Below are 24767 nucleotides of genomic sequence, written 5' to 3'. Positions count from 1 at the left end.
ACTGGGAGATTGATGGCTTGATTCAAGATAAATTCACAAACAACTTTAGAGATGAATGGAAGAATGATTAGTGCATAGCACAACCCTATCCATATTATAAGAGCCAAGTCTTTTTGTAGAGTAAGATAAAGAGCTAAGTGTAATGAGTTTAAATATCAGAGAAGTCATTAGGAGACTTGTCCTGTATGTGATAGATAAACACTTTGCTTTTGCAAGTGTGAAGCACTCCTGCTTTCTTTTTGGTGAAACTGATATGAATTTGCAGAGATTATTTGCAGTGAATTGTAGTCATGATGCATTATTTTTCAAAGCAGTACTAAGGACTGGTAACCCATGCACTACTCAGGAAAGAAGTACTCCTTCCTTTTTGACTGCTTTCCAGCAAGAGTGAGAACGTTTGATATATTTTTAGCAGAGAAAAATAGCTTATTTACTTGACTCTGAGAACTTTGGACATGGTGGTGCAAGCTGAGTTAAGAATTTAAACAGATACTGGAGTATTTGAATTCCTGGACTATATGCATGGGAGTGTTACTGCTGTGGACTACGTTCCATTTTGTAGTGGTTTTGGATTACCTATGAGAGTACCAAATACCACTTTTTTATTTTTAATTTTGTTATCATTGAGTACAAGATTATGAAGATCTAACCTGATAGTGAGAAAAATGACATATTGCTTTAATATATCTTTGATTGCTGAGGATAATCATGTTGTTTACATATAAAATAATTGGAGGTAGCAGAGATCTGTAGGAAACTTGTGTATGAATAATGAGCACACTATGGGGATAATACTGAATCTTAAGGGGTCGCTTTATGAAAAGGAGCTGAGGGAGATGAGGTTGCACCTATTTGAACTTTAAAATGTACACTAGCCAAGAAGTTGTTAAACTACAATGCACTTATTTCCTGAAATGGTGAGAGAATTTAGCAATTGATAGGGTTCAACTTGATCAAAAGCATTTGTGAGATCAGTGGCAATGAAGTCTGTGAGATGTTCTTTATTGGTATTTTGCAGTAGGCCAGCGGTTATCACATAGATGGTAAACATAGTGTAGGTATGGATGAATTGAGGTAGCTGGTTATAAATGAGATTTTCATTTATTTTGCCTTGGGTACGCAAGATTGAGAAGGTTCTAAATTCATCAGCACTGAAGAGGTTGGAATTTTTGGAATGTGTTTAACTGTGGCTAGTTTTCATTGATTAGACATATTTGTTGGTGAGGCATAGTTTGTATAGAGGTTTTAGTGGCTGCAGAGTATGATTTTTATAAAGGATTATAAACAATTGGTGGAGGCCATTAGCTCCTATATGAGCATCTTTTTGGATTTCTTCAAGCAGAGAGGGCTGTATTTGGATTTAACTGTTTAAGGGAAAAGTGGGGAGAGTCTTTTAAGATTAAATTTGTAGTGTTGAAGAGGGTTTTATCTGTTTGCCGTGGTGGGATTAAAGATGAGAACTATTTTAGAAAGTTGAATGGAGTAAGTGACTTGATTTTGTGAGGACAGTGTCTTCCTGTAGTGGGTCTCTCCAGGAGGTACTACCTGTTATTTTGCTTATCATTCTCCACAATTTCTTCTGGTTGTTTTGGCTAGAGATGTTTGGGAGGCATGGAGAAAGTTTGCCTTGTATATTCTTGTAGCTCTGTTTGCTAGATTTCTTAGCGGAATGAATTATGGTTCTCTTTTCTGGTGAGGGACTGAGTTTTCCATTGTTTCCATGCTTTTTTTTTTCTTGCATTTTGAATAGCGATTTCAGCTCTTTTGTGAGCAATTGGTCATTAGGGTATTTTTATGAGTCTTGAGACTTTTAGAAAGTTTTTGTCTTGAAAATAGTATACTAGATTAATGAGGATGTTGACTAAATTTGAGGGGTACTCTTCAGTTAGCAGGTGGTCCCATTGCAATTGAGCAAGTTCATTTTGCAGTCTTTTGTTGTTTTGTTGTATTTTATGTCAGAAAGTTATTAATGTGGGTGGAGATTTCACGTTTACTTTTATTGTAAATGTGATCAGGCAGTGATCACTGTCAGATGGAGTAATAGTGTATATTTTTGTAATTATGGTTGGTTTACTTGTAATAAGAAGCTCTAAGAGGAAGTGATATGTTCTTACTGCATCAATCTACAAAGAGTCTTTCCTTGATGGATTAAGACTAACTTCCACATGTCCATCTGTGAATGAGTGGTTCTATTGTCACCAGCAAATTTTGAAACCTGTAATCTGGGCAGCTGTATTTTCCTGTGTCAGACGTTTAATAGCATGATCTCAAATCTGCATTGCTATTTCTTAATTTACTGGAGGGTGCCCGCTAGAGCTAAGGATTTAATTTATAATGCTGACAGGATGAGTGTACCCATGCAGTTAATACCTTATATCACTGAGTGTATCAGTGCACCAACCAGGAGTTCAGATATCCGAAACACCAGATTCTGCTGAAATACAAGCCAGATTCTGATTGGTGCAGAAGTAACATCCAACCAAGAACCTGTAAGCACCAGGAGGAACCTCTCATAGATTAACTGATAGGGTAAAACTTATTTTGTATCTTCCTTGCATATAAAATGTGGTTTTACATTTACATTGACAAATTATCATGTAATTTAAATAAAAATGTGATACATTTCTGATAAATACCTAGGGATAACCCATGATCTATCTATCACTGACCAAGCATAACAACAAAACATTAGCAAAACATTCCACCAACTAAAACTATGGTATAGACTCCCACATATCCTCAACCCTCCAGCTTGTAATGCCTTAAGTAAAAATGTACTTATCCTTAACACTATATATAGGGTCTATCTTGGAAACTTACAGTCCAGCTCAAACATATGCAAAATACTAAGCACTATAAACAAAATCTGCAGATATGTTGTCCTTCTGGAACCCCAAACACATCACTGAAACTTTCACAGTGATGTAACTGGCTATGTGTAAATGACAGAGCCACATTTCTACTTACCTATCAAATCTACATAATCTGTAATGGAGGTAAAGTTTTTATTATTGGTGATTCATTATTAAGAGGAATAAAGAATATTATGCCTAGAGCTTGCAGTTTTAAAATAGTGGTTTATTGTCATAGTGGGTGTAAATTATTAGATATTAGTAAGGTTTTGAAGAAATTAATTGGTGAAAAAGTAAGGTATGTTGGGAAACAATGATTGACGTTGCAAATGACGAGGGTAAAACAGAGTTGTGTGGTTTGAGAAAATGGTGAAGGAATTAATTGAATTTAATAAAGTGAAGGGTTTCAAGTTGGATTTCAATTATACCTTCTCCAAGATTTGCAACCTTAATTGAAAAGGTTGCTAGGGACTTCACAAATTGCATTACGAGAGAATTGTTAAAATCTTATTTATATTGTCTTTGGTTATGGAAGGAGATAAAAGTTAATATAAAGTATTTTGGTAAAGATAAATTACAGTTATGTCATCAAGAAAATAGATTCTTGCTTAATAAACCTCCAAAGTATATTAAGAATTATTTTTATATGGAATCGAGATTTTTAAAAAAGGAGGAGTAATGAGTAGAAGTTGTTGATTTTAAATGAGTAATACAAGAGGGCAGAATAATATTTTCAACAGATAGAAGAAAGGGGTAGTTTAGAATGTTGTGATATTATTTTAGTAACTTAAACTTGTTTTTTTGGGGGAGGATAAGAAAAAACTTTAATATTTCCATCTTATATGAGCTTTCATAATTATAGACTTAATAAGAAGGGGGTGTTTCTTGTTATGTGAACAAGAAGCTGCATACACATATTATTAATAATGGTACAAAATTTAAAATCATCTCAATAAAATGAGTTAAAAATTGTGATATAAAGATTTGTCTTTTTTTGCAGGCCACCAAATCAGAACAGGGATGTGGCTTTAGACAATGCCCTAGTACTATTTTTATCTAATTTTGATGTTATTTCTGGGGATTTGAATGTTCTCAAGATAGATTGGGGGATTTAAAAAGGTAATATACTGAGTTGAATAAATTGGCTCATTTAATATTGTACATGGATATACTTATTTAGCAAAGGAAGCTGTTAGGGATTCTAAGATTTTGGATGTTGTACATTTCAAGATGTCACTTTACTAAGAGAAATATCTGTAGAGTTACAAGGCTTTGATCATATGAGTCCATTATTGATCTATGGTTGAAATAATGCCTCAAAGTGTTGGGTAAATGTAAGTTATATGAGGGCCTGTTATAGAACAATTTTGTAGCAATGAAAGAAGTTTTGGGGATGTGGAACTAGGAAGAAATCATGAGTGATAAAACTATTAATGAAAATGGTGCATTTTTATGATTATATTAATGAGATGATATATATGTGCCTTTGGTTGAGAACAGAAAATGTAGTAGTTGTTTACCACGGTGGAATAGATCTTTAGAAAAGGTAAGAAAAAGGAAAATTTATTGAAGAGGTATAAATGAATTAATATTGAAAAGAGCAGAGAAAGATATAGGTTCATAGGTTCATACTAGGCTATCTGCCCTAGGGCATTTATAAGCCTAGCCAGAGTGTGTTTGGCTTTCGCCACCCATTTTAAATTAATTTTGCTATGCCCTTTTTCGAGGTTAGTATACTGTGCCTCTGTCTAACAGTGACACAGAAGTGATACCCGGGGTAAACCTACGATCTCCCATCCACTCATCAAGATTCCTCTTGAAGAGAGTCAATGAGGGACTCTGCCTAACCTGGACTGGGATTTTATTCCAGAGTGAAGGGAGCCTCTGGGTTATGAATCTGTCCCTCCAGCATGTCCTATTTATTTCAGTGCTGAGGTTCAAGTCTCTCAAGCGCATAGCTCGATGGGATTTGGATTTTCTGAGGTGCAGCATGCCCATTAATTCCGGGTTGGACATGGCATTATACATAGGGTATTTAGAAAGTGTTTACGCTTAATGAGAAGTACTTTTGAAAAAAATATTAGAAAATTGTACATTGGATTATAAAAACCTTTTTTTATCTATCTGAGACAATATAAGAAAGAAACTCATGTTAGATATAATTTAATAGTAGATGAATGCCCAATTATAAATCCAAAAGAACAAACTCAGATATTTTTGCTGGAATTTACTAGATATTTAATTAGTGGTAATAGTGATGTAACTGAAGCTGATAAATAATATAGATAAGTGTCATATGATCACTGGGGTTATACTTGATAAAGCTGTTAAAAAGATTAAATGAAATACTGCAGCAGAATCAGATGGGTTGAATAGTTTCTTTTTGGCAAATATTGTACCAAGTTTAGTTCCATGTATTCTTCACTTTTTTCAGTAATCTTTATTTACTGGTTATGTTCTTAGTATTTAGAAAAAAACATGCATGTTTCCATTGCTTAAAACTGGTGACACATCCAAAGTAGGTAATTACAGGCACATTAGTTTAACTAGTATTTTGGTCAAGTGTTAGTTTTGAAGTTTAGTCCAGATGTTACTCTCAAATGGTTTTATTTCAGGTAGATCAAGTGTTACTAATCTTCTGAGTTTTTTTTATTCAAAATAGATTATATGGAGTAAAAAAATGGAGATAAATTGTCAGATTACAGAAAAATAACTACTGTTTTTCCCCAATGGTCTGTATTGGGGCCGATATTATTTTCTATTTTTATATTAGTCTTTCCAAACTCAAGTAAAATATGGTTGAGTAAGTATGATGATGACATAAATGTATGTGCTGCCATTTTACCAATGGGAGGTGATAAGACCTTACTTGGCTAGTTTGATGTTGTAGTCAGAATCAAGTAGTATGAAATTTAATATTGAAAAAACAACAAATATGCATTCTGAGGCTAACAATAAAGAATACCCATATGCAATGGATAATTTATTATTGCAAACAGTAGATGTAATAACATATTTGGGAGGGAGAATTGATGGATCATTAATTATTGAACAGCAGCTGAGAAATGTTATTACAAAATGTTATGGGAGATTAAGAATATCTTACATACATTAATAAGTTGTGATTGTACATTGCTTATTCCTTTAAGGTTATTGAAAGACCTTTGATAGAATATGGAACTTCAGTTAGTTATTTTTCTAAATCATAAATTGTCAGAATAGAATAAATTCAAAGATATTATACTAAACAGATTAATTGTTATAAAGAGCAGACTTGTAGGAAAAGATTGGAGAAATTGTATCTGTTTACTATTTCTTACAGATTGGTGAGAGGTGATTTGATTACTATTTACAAATGTTTGAAAAATGAAGCATTTGGTGCTTGTGTTGGCATTAATGCATTAAGACATAAATATGAAACAAGAAATAGCAACTTGTTTGGAAAAAAAATTGTTATAGATGTTTTCATACCATCGCTGGTTTATGGCGGAACTTATTGCCTTATGGCATAAGGTGTGCATGGATGTTTGTTATATTTAAAACATTGACTAGATGATTGGTTTGTAGAGAGTGTTTGATCCAACTTTTCTTGATGGCAATATCTTCAAAGGCCTTTCTAGGCTTTGAGCTCGTATGTTATGAACATTGAACACTGAGCAGTGAACATTGAGCATAGTCATAATGGTTGCCAATTTAGGGCTGAAAAGCAATTGGATTACTTCATGCTGTATCTCTGATTTTATAGGTATTTTGCTTTTCTCATTAATTTGCAATTAGCTAGGCATGAATTAAAAAGGAATTTCAAATAGAAGTCATAAGACCACCACCAAAGGCCATCACACACACACACACACACACACACACACACACACACACACACACACACACACACACACACACACACACACACACACACACACACACACACACAGAATTCCTACCACAAGTAACATTAAGGCATACATTAATCGCAGCTGCCTCATGTGATTGTATAGCTTTGAACAGTCTCTTTTGTTTGTGTTTGGCTCTCAGTATCTGGATTCCTATGGATTATGATAGCATGTACATCAGCAGGTCTCAGGGTACTTGTACTCCTTGGGTCAGTCTATCGTTCTCCAAATTGTAATGGTTGACTTCAACATGAAGTGCCAGAGTTTTCAGATCCTTGAGGGGTATTTGCTTTAGAGTATGGAGACTGACTGACTTTGCTACCATGTATGATTAAGCAGTGGGCTATCTATATTCAAAAAATGGGAGTTGCAGGTGCCACTTCTCTAAGCAAAAAAGTTACTAGTGGTGTTCCACAGAGCTCATTGTTCGTCCCTCTTATTTGGCATATATTTCTCAGACTTTCAAGCCAACACTCCTGGCCTGTGGTTATCTAAGTTTCTGGATGACTATAAATCGGGTGTTATTTGATCTTTGATCTCACAATTGCTCTAACATGGGTTAGACCATGTTAACATTTGCTGCATGGACAATGATCTCAAATTAAATGTGAAAAATGTAGCATAGTTAATTTTTGTCAACAACACATTTTCAAATACGATAGAAGTGACACACCCCTTCAAATCAGATACTGTTGTAAGAGATTTAGACACTCTTGTTAATAATTACTGATCATTTGATCATTATGTCTCTGCAATAGGTCAGAATCCCTTCTGTCTGGTTCATCTAATTTCCAAAAACATCACCACTAAATCCAAAGATGTCTTTATTTACCTTTTAATAATATCTCATTAAACCCATTATTGAATAAAAAGCACATTTTGGCATGCACTTTTAAGGTAAACCTAGATAGTTTGGTGGGTATCTTCAAATTCTACTATACTTTGCCCTCCTTGAAGTTGGAGGAAACTTTTGCCTAGGTTTATAATAATCTGCAGACTGATTGCCTAGTATTTGACTATGAAATTATATACTAGAAAGTTTTGCCTGTTCCCAGTGAATATAAATATTTCATATTTTGATCTACTAAGACCTTTCATGAATCCATTCTTTAAATATGCAGACATTATCAGTGTTGTGTCTAGACCTAGCTCCATTCATATATTGAAACATGTTTATTGTCATATTGTAGCTATTTAAATGAGGAAAAGTGATGTTTAGCAAAATACTAACTACTTTTTTCATGATCTGCAATGCTAGGATCTTTTGAAAAGAATTGACATAGAGCTGGATAAATGGCTGATTATTTTGCATTATATGCCCCCCACCCAGTAGCCTTTGTCATCCATTTAATATGATCAGCATGTTTTAGAAACCTCCTTTTGTTTTATTTTAGGCGTTATTACAAAGAAAGAGATGGTCTGAATCTTGACGTTGGCGTTTATATGAAGGCATTAGAGGTACAGTAAGTTAGCCTTTTGCATAATTCCTCTTTTGTTGATAATGCATTCTTCTGTTTAATGTTAATAGAATAAACCATCATTGATTTCAATACTGTTCCTGTAAGTAAATATGAGAATGCAATGGGAGCCACAGTGACACCTGGATTCATACTATGCTGTATAAACCTACATCACTGTCAGACTTGGGGTATCCCAGCTAACATCAGTGTAGAGCTGTCTGTGCAACCATTTATGTGTCCCTTTTTTTGTACCATTATACATCAAATAAAGAGGAACGATTATGTGTTGTGATTGTATTTCACTGTTTCTTTGGCAGTACAGTTCTAATAAATGTGTCACAGAAAATGACGGTCAATTTTACACTTTATGATGCCATATTAGCTGTCCACTTTGTTTTTCATCAGGGGGCTTTCAAGCAGTATAAAGGTCCCAGATACATCATGAGAGTTATTTTCCTACCCCAAACTCTTCACAAGCATCCTTGTATAAGAGCATGTAGATATGTTAATGGTTTCCCTGTTATAATTTCTTCCAGTCTAATTATGCATCTCACATAGATTAGTAATGTGTGTCACATGACTTATGACCTCATTCTTGGGTCAGATATTTATGAAGGGGAAATATCCATAAAACATTACTGTAGTAGAGATGTATCATTTTTTAGATGACCTTTTCTGAATGGTACATGACAGGGGATTGAGCCTTTAAAGTATGGCTTCTTTCAGTCTTATATATATATATATATATATATATATATATATATATATATATATATATATATATATTATGTGTGTGTATATGAAATTCTGAAGAAGAGCTTCTATGTGTCTATGTAAATTTTAAGTAGTTCATTGCAAAATATATTGAAATGAAGATGTACCATATCAATTCTGAAATTAAAACTTAATTTCAGATAAAAGAGTTTCAAATTATTAGAATTGTTTAATATTGTGATACATTTCATCATCGTGTTTCATGTAGAAAGTTTGAATATGTACAGATTCTAGTACATCATTATAAACATGGTCTTTATAATCCAGAAGGTAGCAGTATGCTTGAAAGGAGAAAAAAACGTAACTAATTTAGGAACAATGTTCTCATACCCCTGATAAATAAATGCATTTTCATGTTACATTAGAGATGGTAGAAGCACTTGTTTTTTTTTACCAAAACTAAGTATCCTTTTACTCTGAGGTAATGTAACTACAGAGTAGATATATGCACATGTAAGAAAGTAGGCAGATATAAGACAAAACTACTCACCATAGAATTCATTTAATGTCTGCAGACTAGCCATGGTAAAATTTCCTGGGTTTCCTAATGATGGATTTCTTACATACTAAGATGGTCATGTTGTTGGTAACTATAACAGTAAAGCTGATAATATATAAGTATGTATTTTCTAAAGCTGATAATATATAAGTATGTCTTTTTTAAATAAAATATGCTTCTTAATTCTGAAAGGCATATTGGTTTCTAAGTGATAACTGTTTTTTTAACTTTGAATGTCTCCCAATATTAATGTTTTGGTGTAGTATATTATTAATGTCACACAACAGATGCTGTGGTTTGTTGTTTTATATGTTCTGTTGTGTGTGGCAGGGGCTGTGATGTTTCCTTTTTAAGAAATTTAAATCCAGTGGTATATTAGCCCCTTACAACAATTATTTGAGTAGTTTCTTCATTGCTGTCCTCACTTTCTGATCTTAAAATCATCAACGCCTGATATTCAGAATGTGCTAGTTAAATGTCGAATGACTTGATCGTATGAAATGTACCCTTTTCTGAATCATGGTTAGCTGGATAGTGAGCTTCAGGCAGTCTGTTCATATTAGACTGTATTCTGACCCATTTCCTGTTTTCAGGTTCTATGAAGAATACTGTGAAAGAACAATTAATTAGTCTGTTGCAGAAAATTAGAATTGAAATACTATAACCTCCAATAGTATTCAGTTTTACTTTGAGGAGAATATACTATATTATAATACTATATTAAATTACTAGTGTTTGTGACCCCAAAAGGAATATATTTCTGCCCTGCTGTAATTAGTGAATGTGTTACTGGCATCCTTACAAAGACATGCAGGCCATGCAGATTAGAAATGGAAATCTAGCATTATGGCTGCACATGACATTTAACACCCACTCCTTATCTTGATTATCCTTTTTTTTAATTCCAGTTTGGTTCTGCATGCCTTATACTCATTAAATACCTTTCACTATTTTTAAATCTATCCATTCTCAGGGGGAACAAAAGGAATCTAAGTCTGTTATTCTTTTCAAGTGCATCTCTTGCATTTTCTCGTTAAGACTGTATGTAAATCAATACCATTTTAGGTGCCCAACTGTAAACAGCCCTTTTGATTTCACATGGAGGAATTATTTCCAAACCTGAACATAATAGATTGTGTTTTGCTAGCATGTTATACAAAGATAATATTTTCTGGTTTCTGTTGCAGTTTTCCTTAAAGATTACAGTATCCCCTCCAATTTTTATTTCCAAAACAGAAGAATGTTGGCTACAGCTACAGTCCTTCATTGCAATCAGTAGTTGTGCACCATCCTCTCTGTAGCCTACCTAGGATTTATTTGTACCTAGTGAATTATTTTGCACATTTTCATGACAAAACTTTATTGACCTGTATGTGTTCCATACAATTTCCCCAGGAGTCTGTTCATTCATAAAACCCTCATACTCCCATACATATGTACACCATTTTGCAGATTTTGATGTTATCCCTAATAATCTACTAAGGTGTAGGCCTTTTTTTCTTTCATGCTTCCCTTTGCTACCACTTAAAATTCATAACAGTGCATATGTTAAGTTTTAAGTTACACTTCTTCCTTTATCTATAATGTATGCTATCTCATATCTAATTTTGTTGCCTGTTTGGAGAAGTATGTCTTTTACTATATGAAATATTTCATATGGTTTCCTAACTAGTGGCATCTGTAGCCCATGGTAAAAGATGTACTTTTGACTCATGAATTTAGCTGATGTCATACATAAATAAAAAAAGAGATGTCTTGAGAAAAAAACATGGAATGAAGCAAGGCACTTCAGATATGTACTTCAGGCTGATATTCAGCAACTTCTTTTTATTCTGTGGTATATGTTCATAATTCCTAAGTAGCTGCTAGCTGTATAGTCCAGGAGATCATTAAGGAATCTAGCTAGTTTCCAAATTCCCCTAGATTAATTTCTGGTTAAGCTTCTTGCTCAGAGTTACTCCGTAGACAGCTGGAGGCTGAGATTATAAAATCCAGGACTACAGAAAGTAGCTTGTAAAAAATGTTCATAACTTTAGTCATCTGTACTCCCTGCCATGCTATTTTTTTAGAATATTTTTATTAATTTAACACATTTACAATATATATACAGAAAGGAAGAAATTCAACATCACATACTGTTATACAGTGTTAGAAATACATTGAATCATCAAGACTCTTGGTATTTCAATAGCAACATTTCAAGGCTATCCTGACCACTTAAAGTTGGGTGTATATCGGAAGCTCGAAAGCTGAGAACTGTGAACACCACTATCTTGAACTCAGAAGTTCGAATACTGAAAATACTGAAGATGCGGAACATTGAATTTTTTCCCAGGGAAAGAATTTGGTGGGCTGTTTCTACAGCTTCGCTATTTCCTCCACTGTGGTGCGATCTCGGAGTTGGTACATTTAAGTAGGGGGGTGTGGGGGGCAAATACCCCCACATTAGAAATGGTTTGTATTGTTTGTGTGTTTTGTGTTTTGTGCTGGAACAGCGATTTTTTTCCCAGGGAAAAAAAAAATTGCTGTTCTCAGCTTTCTGAGTTTTACGCTTTCGGGTTTTGAAGTTCTATGTTATGGTGTTCGCTGTTTTCATGTTTTGATCATGTGATATAAACCCTTAAAGTCTTACTATTGATTTTCAGATTTTATTATGATCACTTCTTTTAAAGTTTTGCATAGTACTTCTATTAAATTTAAAAATTCTTTGAATTTAGGAACTGAGTTTATAGGTTCATAGGTTCATACTAGGCTATCTGCCCTGGGGCATTTATAAGCCTAGCCAGAGTGTGATTGGCTTTCACCACTCTTTGATTTTGAGTTTACTGTGCCCTTTTTAAGGTTAGTTTACTGTGCCTCTGTCTAGTAGTGACACAGAAGTAATACCTGGGGTAAACCTACGATCCCCCATCCACTCATCAAGATTCCTCTTGAAGAGAGTCAGTGAGAGGCTCTGCCTGACATGGACTGGGATTCTATTCCAGAGCGAAGGGAGCCTCTGAGTTATGAATCTGTCCCTCCAGCATGTCCTATTTATTTCTGTGCTGAGGTTCAAGTCCCTCAAGCGCGTGGCTCTAAGGGATTTGGATTTTTTTGAGGTGGAGCATGTCCATTAATTCTGGGTTGGACATAGCTTTATATGTCAGGCATAGATCGTCTCTAAGTAGGCGGTATGCAAATGAGTAGAGCTGGAGTTTCTTTAACCAAGCAGCATAACCACAACAGCAGTGTCTGTTTGAGTCCCTTGATCCTCTTTGTCAGGTACTTTTGGGGTCTTTCTAGTTGCTGCAGGTGTCGGGTAAGGTACATCCCAAATGGGACATTCTATCATGGGCCTGATGAGGTATGAATAAAGGGGCACGATGACCTCCCTTGATCTAGATGTGAATCCTTTCATGATAACGTGGGCTATAGACAAACAAATTTTAAAAAGTGCAGGTATTGTAAAAACACAGAAAACAGGCTTAGAGCAAGTAAATCAGAAGTTTTAACTCACTTTTCAGCGAGGAAGGATGGTCGCACAGGTAGTAACAGGAAAATTATACTTAAATCTTGGAAGCTGTCACTCTTTTCGTTTCTCGATTTCTAATATTTTTAATAACTTTTCAAGCTATTGCCAGTAGACTCCAGAAGACTTTTTTGTTGTTTGGCTTTTACAGTTAAAGGAAGTGGAACATTTAAGAACAATTATCAGACCATAACCCCTTAAAACATACTTATATCTTCACAATATACATTTACTTTTTCACAGTCTATAAACATGTGCATCCAGTCAGCTTTTACAACTTTACTACATTTCCAACAAACTGAAGAAGTCATTTTACTACACTTACAGATTTTATTGGAGTAACAAACATTCAATGTATATATTTCCAAATAAAAAACTTTACAGTATAAACTTGAATAAGTTTGACTAACTGATTTAAGTAACACAGTGTTATTGTTACCACCTATTCAGTCACTCAGTCTGCTACTATCTAAAAAGTTCTAGAATTTTGCATCAAAATTATTATTATTATTTAAAATTAGCTTATATACTTGGACAAGCTTTCTTTGTAAGTCAATTTACCATTAATGATATAATTCATATATTCATATAATGGGGGAATAATGTTCTTTTCCTCTTCACTCATATTATCTACAAATTTGTTTACTTTCTTACTGATGGATAATATTAACTGGTTAACAGATTAATTCAACTTATAACCTTTCATTAAATATTCTGGTGACTTATGTTTTCTTTTCAAAGAAATCAGAACATAATACTAATCCATTCCTTTTTAATAAATTCATTTTAACATTGTTCTGAATTTAAGTAAATCTAGAGGTATCTAATTTATCATATTTGATAAACTTTTAAGAATTTAGTATAATCTGCTCCTGAGTGTTTTTCCATTGACTGTTGTAGGCTGAGTCTATCCAGAGTATAATAGAATTTAGATTTGCAGCAATAGAACAAGATTCTGCATCTACGAAGTAAATACCACCATACTTAGATAACCTTATATGATGTTATATGCAATTCTCAGCTTTTTAGAATACCATAAGAATGAAGTTAGCATTTTTTTCAATTTTCTTTAATTTTTTTAATTAGGTATTAAAACTATTGAATGCAATATATATCTATATCTCTCTCTCTCTCTCTCTCTCAATATATATATATATATATATATATATATATATATATGGATCTACCTGACTACGTCGACACGGCAAAACAGCAAAAACGACTTCACCGACACCACATAATCGACAGTTCACAAACATGACACCTCATACATACACATAATCGACAGTTCACAAACACGACACCTCATACATACACATCATAACAACAAACAAAACAAATCCCCTATCCAAAACCCACACACACAACACAAGCACACCAAAATCCTTACAAACCAACAATAACCCATACATACACAACTATCTACAACCCTAACCCAAACCCTTACCCTAAGGTCCGTCACTATCGCACACTCACCTAACCCGCGCCCTAACCCTAACTCACTTAACCCGCCCCTAACCCAAAAACTATCACTACTGCACCCTTGCCTAACCCGCACCCTAACCCTAACTCACTTATCCCACCCCTACCCCTACCGACCGTCAACATCGCACACTTACCTTACTCGCACCCTCACCTAACCCGCGCCCTAACCCTAACTCACTTATCCCACCCCTATCCCTACACACCGTCAACATCGCACACTTACCTTACTCGCACCCTAACGTCCATCACTACCGCATACTTACACATCCTTTCCCCATCTCAGTGTTCTCAGCGTCGGTGTCTTCCTCCGTCGGTCTTCTGCCTTGTCGATCTTCTGGCGTCGGTGAAGTCGTTTTCGCTGTCGACGTAGTCAGGTAGATCCATATATATATATATATATATATATATATATATATATATATATATATATATATATTTATAATATGTGTATCTACTTGGGTAATATAAGTATTGACCTATCCTCAAAAGTAAAAAAAAATAATACTACTAATAACAATTCTATTTTTTAATAAAAATCAATGCTTCTTTAATTATTTTTTTCAAAATTATTATTAATAATCTTATTCACTTTGTATTAGATTTTTTTATTTATAAATGTTTTAGTTCTTTTCCTTCCCAGTTATATTTATGTTTATCTTTAAACTTACTTTCTGGTAATTGATTTAACACTAAAGATTCAGTTTTATTGTTAGATTTCAGCAGTGTTTAAATCTCCTTATCTATTTCTTCAATTGAATGATTTAAATTTCCTGTAGTTAGTAAAATATCATCTGCAAAAGGTTGTATTTTAGATTAACAATCCTTATTATTTTTTTCATTGCTTATTACATTATTAGCTAAAATAGTAGTGAGGTCAAGAAACACCCTTGCTATGTGCCTCTGCCTAAAGGTCAACAATGGGATTCTATTATTAAATTCTCTCTGCCCCTTTTCTCCCTATTTATTCTTCCCACTATGAAGAAACAACAAGCATTTAAAATATTTTAAATTGACTGTTTCTCTCCACTAGAACAGTACCTTATTGTACTATAGTGGTTTCACTTTCAAAATACTTTTATCCCGCCTATACTGCAGTTTCCTGTTCATTGATGTCATCAAAACCACTGAATACAGGTAGTTTTCTGGCCAGTTGCCTCCCCAAAGTGACATCACTATGATTGTCCTAAAAACCCACCCATGCTGTGATGTCACAGCCCACTGGTTCTTCCCCTACCCACACAGAAGGTGAAGAATAGAACAAGGAAAGAGTACATCAGTCAAGCCTCCTGCTGTGAGCTGTCAGTCACAGCAGGAAATGGCTCAAATTACCGTTAGCACTTTGACAGCCAGGTAAGTTAGGTGTGAAGGGAGATGGAGATGAGTCAAAGTACACAATTCAGGCTTCACAAAAATGCAGTTTAGACATGCTAAAAAGAAGAAGCAGTAAAAAGCACTTTGAAAATCTGTTCTGTGGCATTTGCACTGTTTGGATGTTAAGTAGTCATTGAACGGCATGAAATGTTACTTAAAACTAACTGACTGAAAGACAGCAGTGTATGCATGTAAAATCAATGCAGTAACAGGAGCTTTAGGAACAAAGAAGCCTGTGTGATGTAACTTTTTACAGCCATGCACTGCATTTAGAGCCAGACTGAACAATCAGAATTATTTCAAGATGCCAGACCCCATGTGGTCAGACTCAGAAATTATATATAAAAATATTTAAAAACCTGTAAATAGTCCCATAGTGGTGTTAAAATGTAGGAAACACCAAACCATGATAAACATATTTTTTGAGTCTGTGGGTGCAGTTCTCCTTTAAAGTGAATCCTTGAGAAATGTAAGATCCAGTTTTAACATGTGCTTTGGAGTGTCTGTACAGGTTTTCTAATAGTCCAATAAATTGCTCTGGAAGTGCAAACCCTTCTAAATAAGTAGCTACAATCTACAGAATCAAAAGCTGTCTCGATATCTAAGCTAATTAGGGTGAATTTCTTTTTTATTCCTTTTGCTAAATTTAAAATAGTTCCTACCTTTTTTATATCATCATATGTTAATCTTTTGAGTATAAATCCTGTTTGATATTTATCAATGAGTATATCTATTATAGCTCTTAATCTTGTAGTGAAGATGGAAATAAATATTTTATAGTCTGCATTAATAATGAAATAGGTCTATATGAGGAAACTAACTTATTATACTTTCCTTGTTTAAGTGTAGGCGAGATTACAGAAAATGTCCATGAGGGAGGAATTATTTTGTCATGTTGCACTATCCTGAAAGCATCACTCAGTAATTCTAAAATATTTGATGGAAGCAGACTATATAACATCATACTTAAACCATATAACCCTGGAGATTTGCCATTTATACTTTTTTAAAGCCTGTTTAACTTCTATTAGGGTAACAGGGACATTTGTTGGTTATTAAGTTCATTAATAATATTTTTTAAATAATTTTCAATTTTGTAATCTTCAGGATTATTATTTTTTAGCTTTATTAAGATCCACATGGATTTTTTTAAAATATTAAACATTTCCTCTATGTCTGAATTAAGGTTATTAGTGTGAGGATTTTGGTGCAGCGGTTAGCATTGTCACCTCACAGCAAGAAGTTCTCCCGTTCGATTCTCGGCTGGAACACCTTCTGTGTGGAGTCTGCATGTCCTCCCCACGGTCGAGTGATGTTAAAGACATGCAGGTAGATGTGAGCGTAAATGGGCGTACCTTTGTTGAAGGTTGGGCATCGGGCTGGCAACTTAGCACCATAAAAATCCACTGCCAATCATGAGTGGACCGGAGTTCCACTGTGGCGACCCCTAACCGGGAAAAGCTGAAAGTCAACACAAGTGTGAGGATTTCTTATTGATTTGTGCCTTTTTGCTTAACATCCTACTTCTATTAGCTAATCTATGTAGATTATTTGAAATCATTGCATAAGTGTGCAATTTTATTTGTTTTAAAGCTACCTGTACTTTATGCATTATACTTGTTTGATATTTTGTTCTTCATTTTTAATGGCTTCACTATTATCTATTTTTTTATTGTTCAAACTTTGGTCTGTATATTAAATCTGGTATTTCTAAAACTATTTATTCCACTCCTTTATTTTATTACTAGCCCAAATTCCCATTCTATCTTTAACATGCATTTTTAAGGAGTCCCATAGTATGACTATACTAACATGATCATTACCATTCATTGGTAGAAATTATTGATTTGCTCTTTTAAGTAACTCTTAAATTATTTTAATTTTATCATATATACTGGGATTCTATAAACAATCTGAAATTTCCTTATGTCAATTAATATATTAATACTTAATGCATTACAGTCAGATAAAGGACAAGGGATAATTTCAAAATAATTTACTTTATTAAGTAAGTCTGTAGAGACATAAATCCTATCAATTAAAGTTTACATCTAATGCACATAAGAATAATGAATGAAGAACAATGATTTATCTTCTTTTATTATTAAATCAATTGAATTATTATTACAAATCCATCTGTTTAGTGCTTTGGGTGATGTCAGTATTTTAGCTGTCTACTGTTCACTTGTGTCTTCTATACAAGATATGCAGTTAAAATCCCCTGCTAAAATTAAAATATCCTTCGAATGCCTTTGAAGTAATGCTAAATGATATTTAGCCATTCCTGCACCTATTCCAGGGATCTAGGAAAAATTAGCTAGTGGATAGAGTTTGCCATTATATTTAATTATTACAAATGTATACATTCCTTTGGGATCATTAAAGGAGTACCGCACCCACAGACTCAAAACACATGTTTAAAACATCATGGCATGATGTTTCCTACACTTTAACAGCACTCTGGGATTATTTACAGGATTTTAAATATTTTTATATGTAATTCCAGACTCTGACCACCTGGAGGCTGGCATATTGACGTGGTTTGGATAAATCAGGTTGCCATTCAGTATCCCAGAAATCATTGTATGGCTCAAAAATGTTACATCATGCAGGCCTCCGTTTGCCTAAAGTTCCTGTCATTTCATAGGTGTTGCATGCGTACAAAGTACTGAGTAAAATAGAACAGTGTAAGTAACATTCCCTGCTGCTGGATGACTACTTAAAACAGAAGCAGTGCAAATGCCACAGAACACACTCAAAGTGCTGTTTACTGCTGCCTTTTTTTCTAATTTAGTTTAAATGGCACTAATTTGTGAGACAATGAATTCCAGTCCATTTACTTCTCCCCTCCCCCATAACACTTAGCTTCTCTAGCTGTCAAAGTCCTGAGGGTAATTTGACCTGGTAATTCCATTGATTGGTAGATCTCAGCAGGGTGCTTGACTCATGTAATTTAATCTTTGCTCTAGCATTTACTTTGTTAGAGAGGACATTTTTTGCTGCACTATAGCCATGGCCTTACTTGACTGAAATCACATCCAGTAAGGTCTTGCGCCAAGGAGCTAAAAAATGAAACATTTATACTATTAACCAGTTTAGATCTTTATTAATTTAAGTGTTAAGGTATCACTTCATGCTTCCACCGTGTTAAAAATTGAGATTTACATGTGCAAAGTGTGTTGGTATGCAGTGTTTGCCTTCATATGTTTTTACTCCACTGGTTGGTTTGCAAAAACATCTTTTGCAGTGTCCCTGGATTTGTCTTTGTACATACAAACCACATTGCTATATTTTCCCCTTCCTTTTTCTTGTGTCCAGAAGTCACTTATAACAAAGTAAATTTTTATTGATTTTTTTTTTTTTAAATAAAGGACATCAAGGTTAACTTACCTTGAATCAGGTAATGGATGCCACTGCAAAGAATCACTGTTGAAATATTTGTGCATGGACAAAATCCCTTACTAAATCTATTTGCCAGCCTCCAGTTCAATTGGTGCTATGGCTTTAATATACTGGTGTGTTTGCTCATGCCTTCCAAATATCTCCACCATTACATACCAGTTTTGCAGTGTAGTAACCACCCAACATGCCCATACACCTTTAGCCATCAATATGCAGCTACTCCTGTTCATGTGAGTATGTGAATTAATTTTCAGACTTAAGGTGTGGAAGCTGCACTGAATAATTCTAGGTGCTTGTTCAGGTTTCACATGGTACTTGCTTAGAGCTACTCTCATATTAAGCCACTATGAACTGCCACCTCTGATACCAGGGTAATGTTTTAATCTTTCTATTCCCGCACTGCACACTAGCAGTATTTGGTGCAAATACAACAGAGAAGTATGCAAGCGCTACACCACCTAAGCATCATCTGCCATGCAGAATTTACAAGTATGCATACCAAATTTCTGTGTTTCCAAACATCGGTGTTACTACACTACTACTGAATAAAATGAACAACACTCAGGCTGGGGGAAGGACAAGAGAGCCATGACATCACAGAATGGGTGGGTCTTATTATTTTAGTTAGAATCAGATGACGGCTGTGGTGATGTCACTTTGGGGGAGGGAACTGATTAAAAAAAAAAAAAGTACCTGCACTGCCTGGCATCGATGATGTCAGTAATTGGGCGACTCCAGCAAGCTTTATTCAAACGTGAGAGAATCATTTTGTAAGTGAAACCATCACAGTATGAGAAGGTAGGCTTCTGTTACAGAAGTAAGGGGAATTATAAAAATTGTAAATGCTTTATTGTTGTTGCTTTACAGCGGACAATGTAAATAGGGAGGAAAAGGGCCGTGAAGTTGAGGAATACATTAGAGAAACCTGTTGTACTCCTTTAATGGATTCCATGACCTTAGGCATTGCGGTAGATTTTCTTCAAATTCTAGCAACTCCTCTCCTCTTTTTGTTAAAAGAAACAGGCGATAAAATTTTGTAACCTAAGTTATTTAAATATTGTATATATCTTTGTCTATCAAGTGAGCATCTTGCAAGAATATAATGCCTCCTATAATTAATTTTAATATCCCATTAATGATTTTGCTCTGTTGTCATTATGTAATCCATTTATATTAATAGATAATAGATTAAAACTATCCATACTTTCAATAAAATGTAAAAAAACTAGTAACTGAAAGAAACAAGCAAAACAAGGGTCCCAACCAGCACTGCAACTTACTGTTTATTACAATAAATATAATAAAAACACTTGTTATTGTATTTATTACAGTAAATGGTTGGTTGCAGTGCTTCTTGGGCCCTTTTTTTGTTTGTTTGTGTTCATACTGTGTATTTAAAATATTTCTTTTAAAAGATACTATTGCACATTTATCCAACATATTCATTTAATTGTATATAAGACTCTAATGCATTCCTCCAACACTATCTTAACATTCCACTTTTTAAATTCTTCCTTTCTATAAACTAAACTACGAAAACTTATCAGTAAGAAAGGTAAGTCTACATCTGTAACTGCAGATATTACTAATAAAACACAAGCTACCATGAATACCAAAGTTCCTAGTTAGCCTATCGAATAGACAAACTTTATATTATCTCTTTACCTACCAGTACCTAAAAATTCATAAAAAAACTAGCTAAAGGTATTTTGACTTACAAATTAATATAATATTATATATAAGTAAAAATAATGAGAGACTACTAATTTAGTTATATATTTTACTATTTAAAACTATTCCCCATTACTACATAAAAGTTTAATAATTCTAATCTATTAATCACAAATATTAAACAATATAACAAATAGTGTACTGTATACCTAGTTATGTAATAGTAGTATAAATTATACATTAACTGTTCATAAATTATTCACTCATTCAGCATTATTATAACTAAATATCTAAATAAGTAGAACAGACTGGTACATGAAGAGATAGAGATATGTGTAAATTTACAGGTGATAAGTAATCTTATACTAAACTATTATACAGGGGGAAATTAACACACATATATATTTATCATGCTAAATATACTGACATATTTTATAGAACTAGCAAAAGCTCTGAATTAAGTTTTAACGTACAAGTGTCTATATCTCAAAATTGTGTAACACACTTAACATGGCAAATATTAAAATATTAAAACATCCTTTAGCTTATTAAACTACTTCATAAAAATGTGTATATTACCGAGGTCAAAAAGAATGTCTTGCTATCTCTATGGACTCAAAAAATGCAGTGTATATCGTATTCAAAAGTTACAATGTGCTTAATTTAAATCCCATTCTCCCTTCCTGAGTTTAAACATATAAAAAAATCTACTTTACTTTCTATCATTGATTCAGCAGTATAACACTCAAAGCATACCTGGCTCCCTGTGCCAACCCCCTCTGAGCACCCTTCCCCCATCTAACAGTTCCCCTTCATCCTCGCACCCCCCACAATCCTCAAAACACAGTTCCCCAGCCATTGCTGAAATAAAACCATTACCTGCGCCTTCATCTTGAGACGTACTGGGAGCTGGTGTAGCTGTCACTGTCTGCTTCACTGGCTGCTGCCTTTCCCCCCGAGCTGGGGTTCTCATCGTGGGGCGCTGCCTCTTCCATCCTGGTACTTGCTACAGTTCCATTACCACCTCAGAAGTCGCTACCTCCTGAAATAACTCCTCTGCCTAGACCACAGTAGCTTGCCATCGCTGTCATAATCCCAGTAAGTTAGCCATCTGTAGGAAAGAAACACAACATTAACACAGTCCCTGAACCAACTTGCCTTATCCCCCCAACCCATTCTGTCCTAGCTTCATTCCAGAATTCCCCAAAATTAAAACCAGTTGTACTCCAAACCAACTGCAACTTGACCCAATTCCGCCACAAGCTTCCACATACAAATTGCATACATTCATGCACACAACAAAACCCCCTCCTCGCATCTTTCCATAAACAACTTTTTTTTTTTTGCAGACTGATTTTCAGGTTCTGTTACTGAAGGAATAAGTGCAATGAAATTCTATTGTCTGCGATTATTAATAACATTAATCCTTGTATAATTTATAAATGAATGAGGGACAGGGCAGAATTGTGAGGAAATCAGCAACATTCAGCAAATAAAAACCCCAAGGGTGCTAAACCTGTGCTGTCAACATCACATAAGTGGAATACAAAGACTATATTCATTCTCCAGAGACACATCCCCCCACTGGTTGGGTCAAACTTCTTGGAATAGTTTCCTTTGCATGTCCTGGAAGGTGTTGCACATGGTTTGTGCCATGTTCTGGAAGAAGCTGCTCATGAGATCCTGCATCCGAGTACAGAATACATCTCTTATAATATCTTGGATGTTGGCCCCAGGCATTCTTTTGCAGGTTGTGCTGGAGGTCATCTTTGGTAATCAGCTGGAAAAGGTCCACCCCACCGTCCTGGTCTCTTATTTTTGTTGTGATCATTATTGTTACATTATGCTAATCTTAGAATTCCAACAGACTCTCTATAGCTATCAGCCTGAGAACTATACTTGGCATAGTGAATATTCTTTATCTAGGTTTTAATGGTAAGTAAGTCAGCCAAGATACTTGCAAAATGTGCTCAAATAAAAACTTTTATCTATCTATCAATCTGTCTATCTGTCTGTCTATCTATCTATCTATCTATATATATATCTTTCCTCCTATCATCACCGCCACAGTGAAAAGCAACAACAGCTTGCATAAAAGAAACAGAATGTGTAAGTTTAAAGTATGCATAGTGAGAAACTTTAGATCCTCTGATTACCAATTTAATGACATGTACTGCTCTATCACTGATTAAGTGCAAAAAGCACGGTCAGTGAGCTTAGTAAGTTCAACTTGATAAAGATAAACTCCCTGATCACCGCTGTCAATGGGGAATTACTACTGTTTCAGTTTCTACATGTTTGCATGCAGGGATTTGTTTCTTTTAGGGAATTTCTCCGTAGTTTGTTTTAAGCAGCCATAGATGGTCTATGTAAAAATTTGGGGAGGGGGGTTTACTCCACATAAAGGAGAACAGGGACTTGTCCCTGCAAAAAATAATTACACAATGTTTTCTTCAAACTGATTTTAAGGACAGTTGTGTTTTGTGAGTTGACTCCTCACTGAATTTTAATTTGATAAGACAAAGTGGTAAATGTAGTCCTGGACTACTGCAGCTCTCCTTGCTTACCGGGGAGTGCATTAGCCTGCTCGCGTCAACATCCGTCCCTCCAATGCGCATGTGCGAAGCGACGGCCTTACCAAACTCCCCCATGGCCTACCGACCCGCAAATTACTGAAAGGGACTGTGAATCAAGACGGAACCCACCAGGGAGGAATTAAAGCATCTCCCACCACTACCACCACTGGTAACCTGCAGGAAAATCAAGGGGGTGAACAAATCCCCCACCTCCTTCTCCCCACACCATGAGGCATACTGCGAGCAGGCCGAGTTCCAGGCCTGCCCCCAGACCGCATGGACCTATCAACCCGCCAGAGACTCTATACCGCGACTGGACCTGCATATGATCCCAGACCCCACCGGACCCCCTCAGCAAACCACAGCACCACCGGACCACCATGAAGCCGACAGCCAGGCCACCAGGTAAGCCACTCCACTCCAGTCAAACATCACAGAGCACCGTCCATACCTCACATCACCTACACAGCCACTCCAGCCTTCCCCAATTACTCCCTATCTCATACCCCCATTACCTATAACCCTTTCACAGTACAACTTAAACATCGAGTTAAGAGATAGCAAAAAAAAAAAAAAAACACACACACAACACACCCTACCAATTCCACCCCGCTCCTCAGTCCCAGCCACACCATCCAAGACCTACCTTAATCCCGAATACCTACAGGTCGTCTGGACGTGAGCTAGCTGTAATACCAGTACTCACACCAAAATGTACCTACTTCCCGTAAGCCTTACCAGTTAAGCCTACTATGAGTTCCTCCCTCCCCTTACATCACTTCCTTTAACTCCTCCCATTCCCTTTAACTCTTTCATCCCACCATCACACTAACTAACCTACCTGCAAACCCTCCCATTAATCTCTAATCTATTCCACCCCCTTTACCCTTTGCTCGTGAGACCTGGACAACTTAGTTTGTCCCAAACTACATTTATCACTTAAATTCCAACCTACTCTAAAACTGTTTGTCAGTGTTAATGCACACTTTTTTTGACTAAAGGCTAGATATTATAGCTTAGATCACACCACCTCATCTAAGATGTAGTTCAGTACAGAATGTCCTGTCATGTTAGAGTAACTTAAATGTAATATTTAGTATGTCATTCACACCCAACTGGCAGAAAAGCATGATGGGTGCTCTATCAGTCTCCTCCAATTGAGTCCTGGTAGGAACCGACAAGTGTGATGTCAGGTCTTTGGTAAGAAGGGACGGCAATAGACAAGCACGTGTCATATCAATGGGATATAAAACAGTAATTAGGGAGGGTTACTAAACTG

At 35.2% G+C, this 24767-nt stretch overlaps 1 protein-coding gene across 1 annotated transcript in view; it reads left to right on the top strand.

The window, feature by feature from the left end:
* LOC122789291 (phospholysine phosphohistidine inorganic pyrophosphate phosphatase) overlaps positions 1 to 24767 on the top strand; it is a 1206440-nt gene that overhangs the window by 448137 nt on the left and 733536 nt on the right. The window contains exon 4 of the mRNA XM_044056603.1: positions 8137 to 8200. Coding sequence (XP_043912538.1) covers positions 8137 to 8200 — 64 coding nt within the window. The remainder of the gene's footprint in view (positions 1 to 8136; positions 8201 to 24767) is intronic.

The sequence above is a fragment of the Protopterus annectens genome, chromosome 14.part0 (assembly GCF_019279795.1).
Source record: "Protopterus annectens isolate FY-2018-M chromosome 14.part0, PAN1.0, whole genome shotgun sequence".
Classification (NCBI taxonomy): domain Eukaryota; kingdom Metazoa; phylum Chordata; order Ceratodontiformes; family Protopteridae; genus Protopterus; species Protopterus annectens.
The sequence above is the reverse complement of the archived record's forward strand: the minus strand, read 5'-3'. Positions and strand labels throughout refer to the sequence as shown.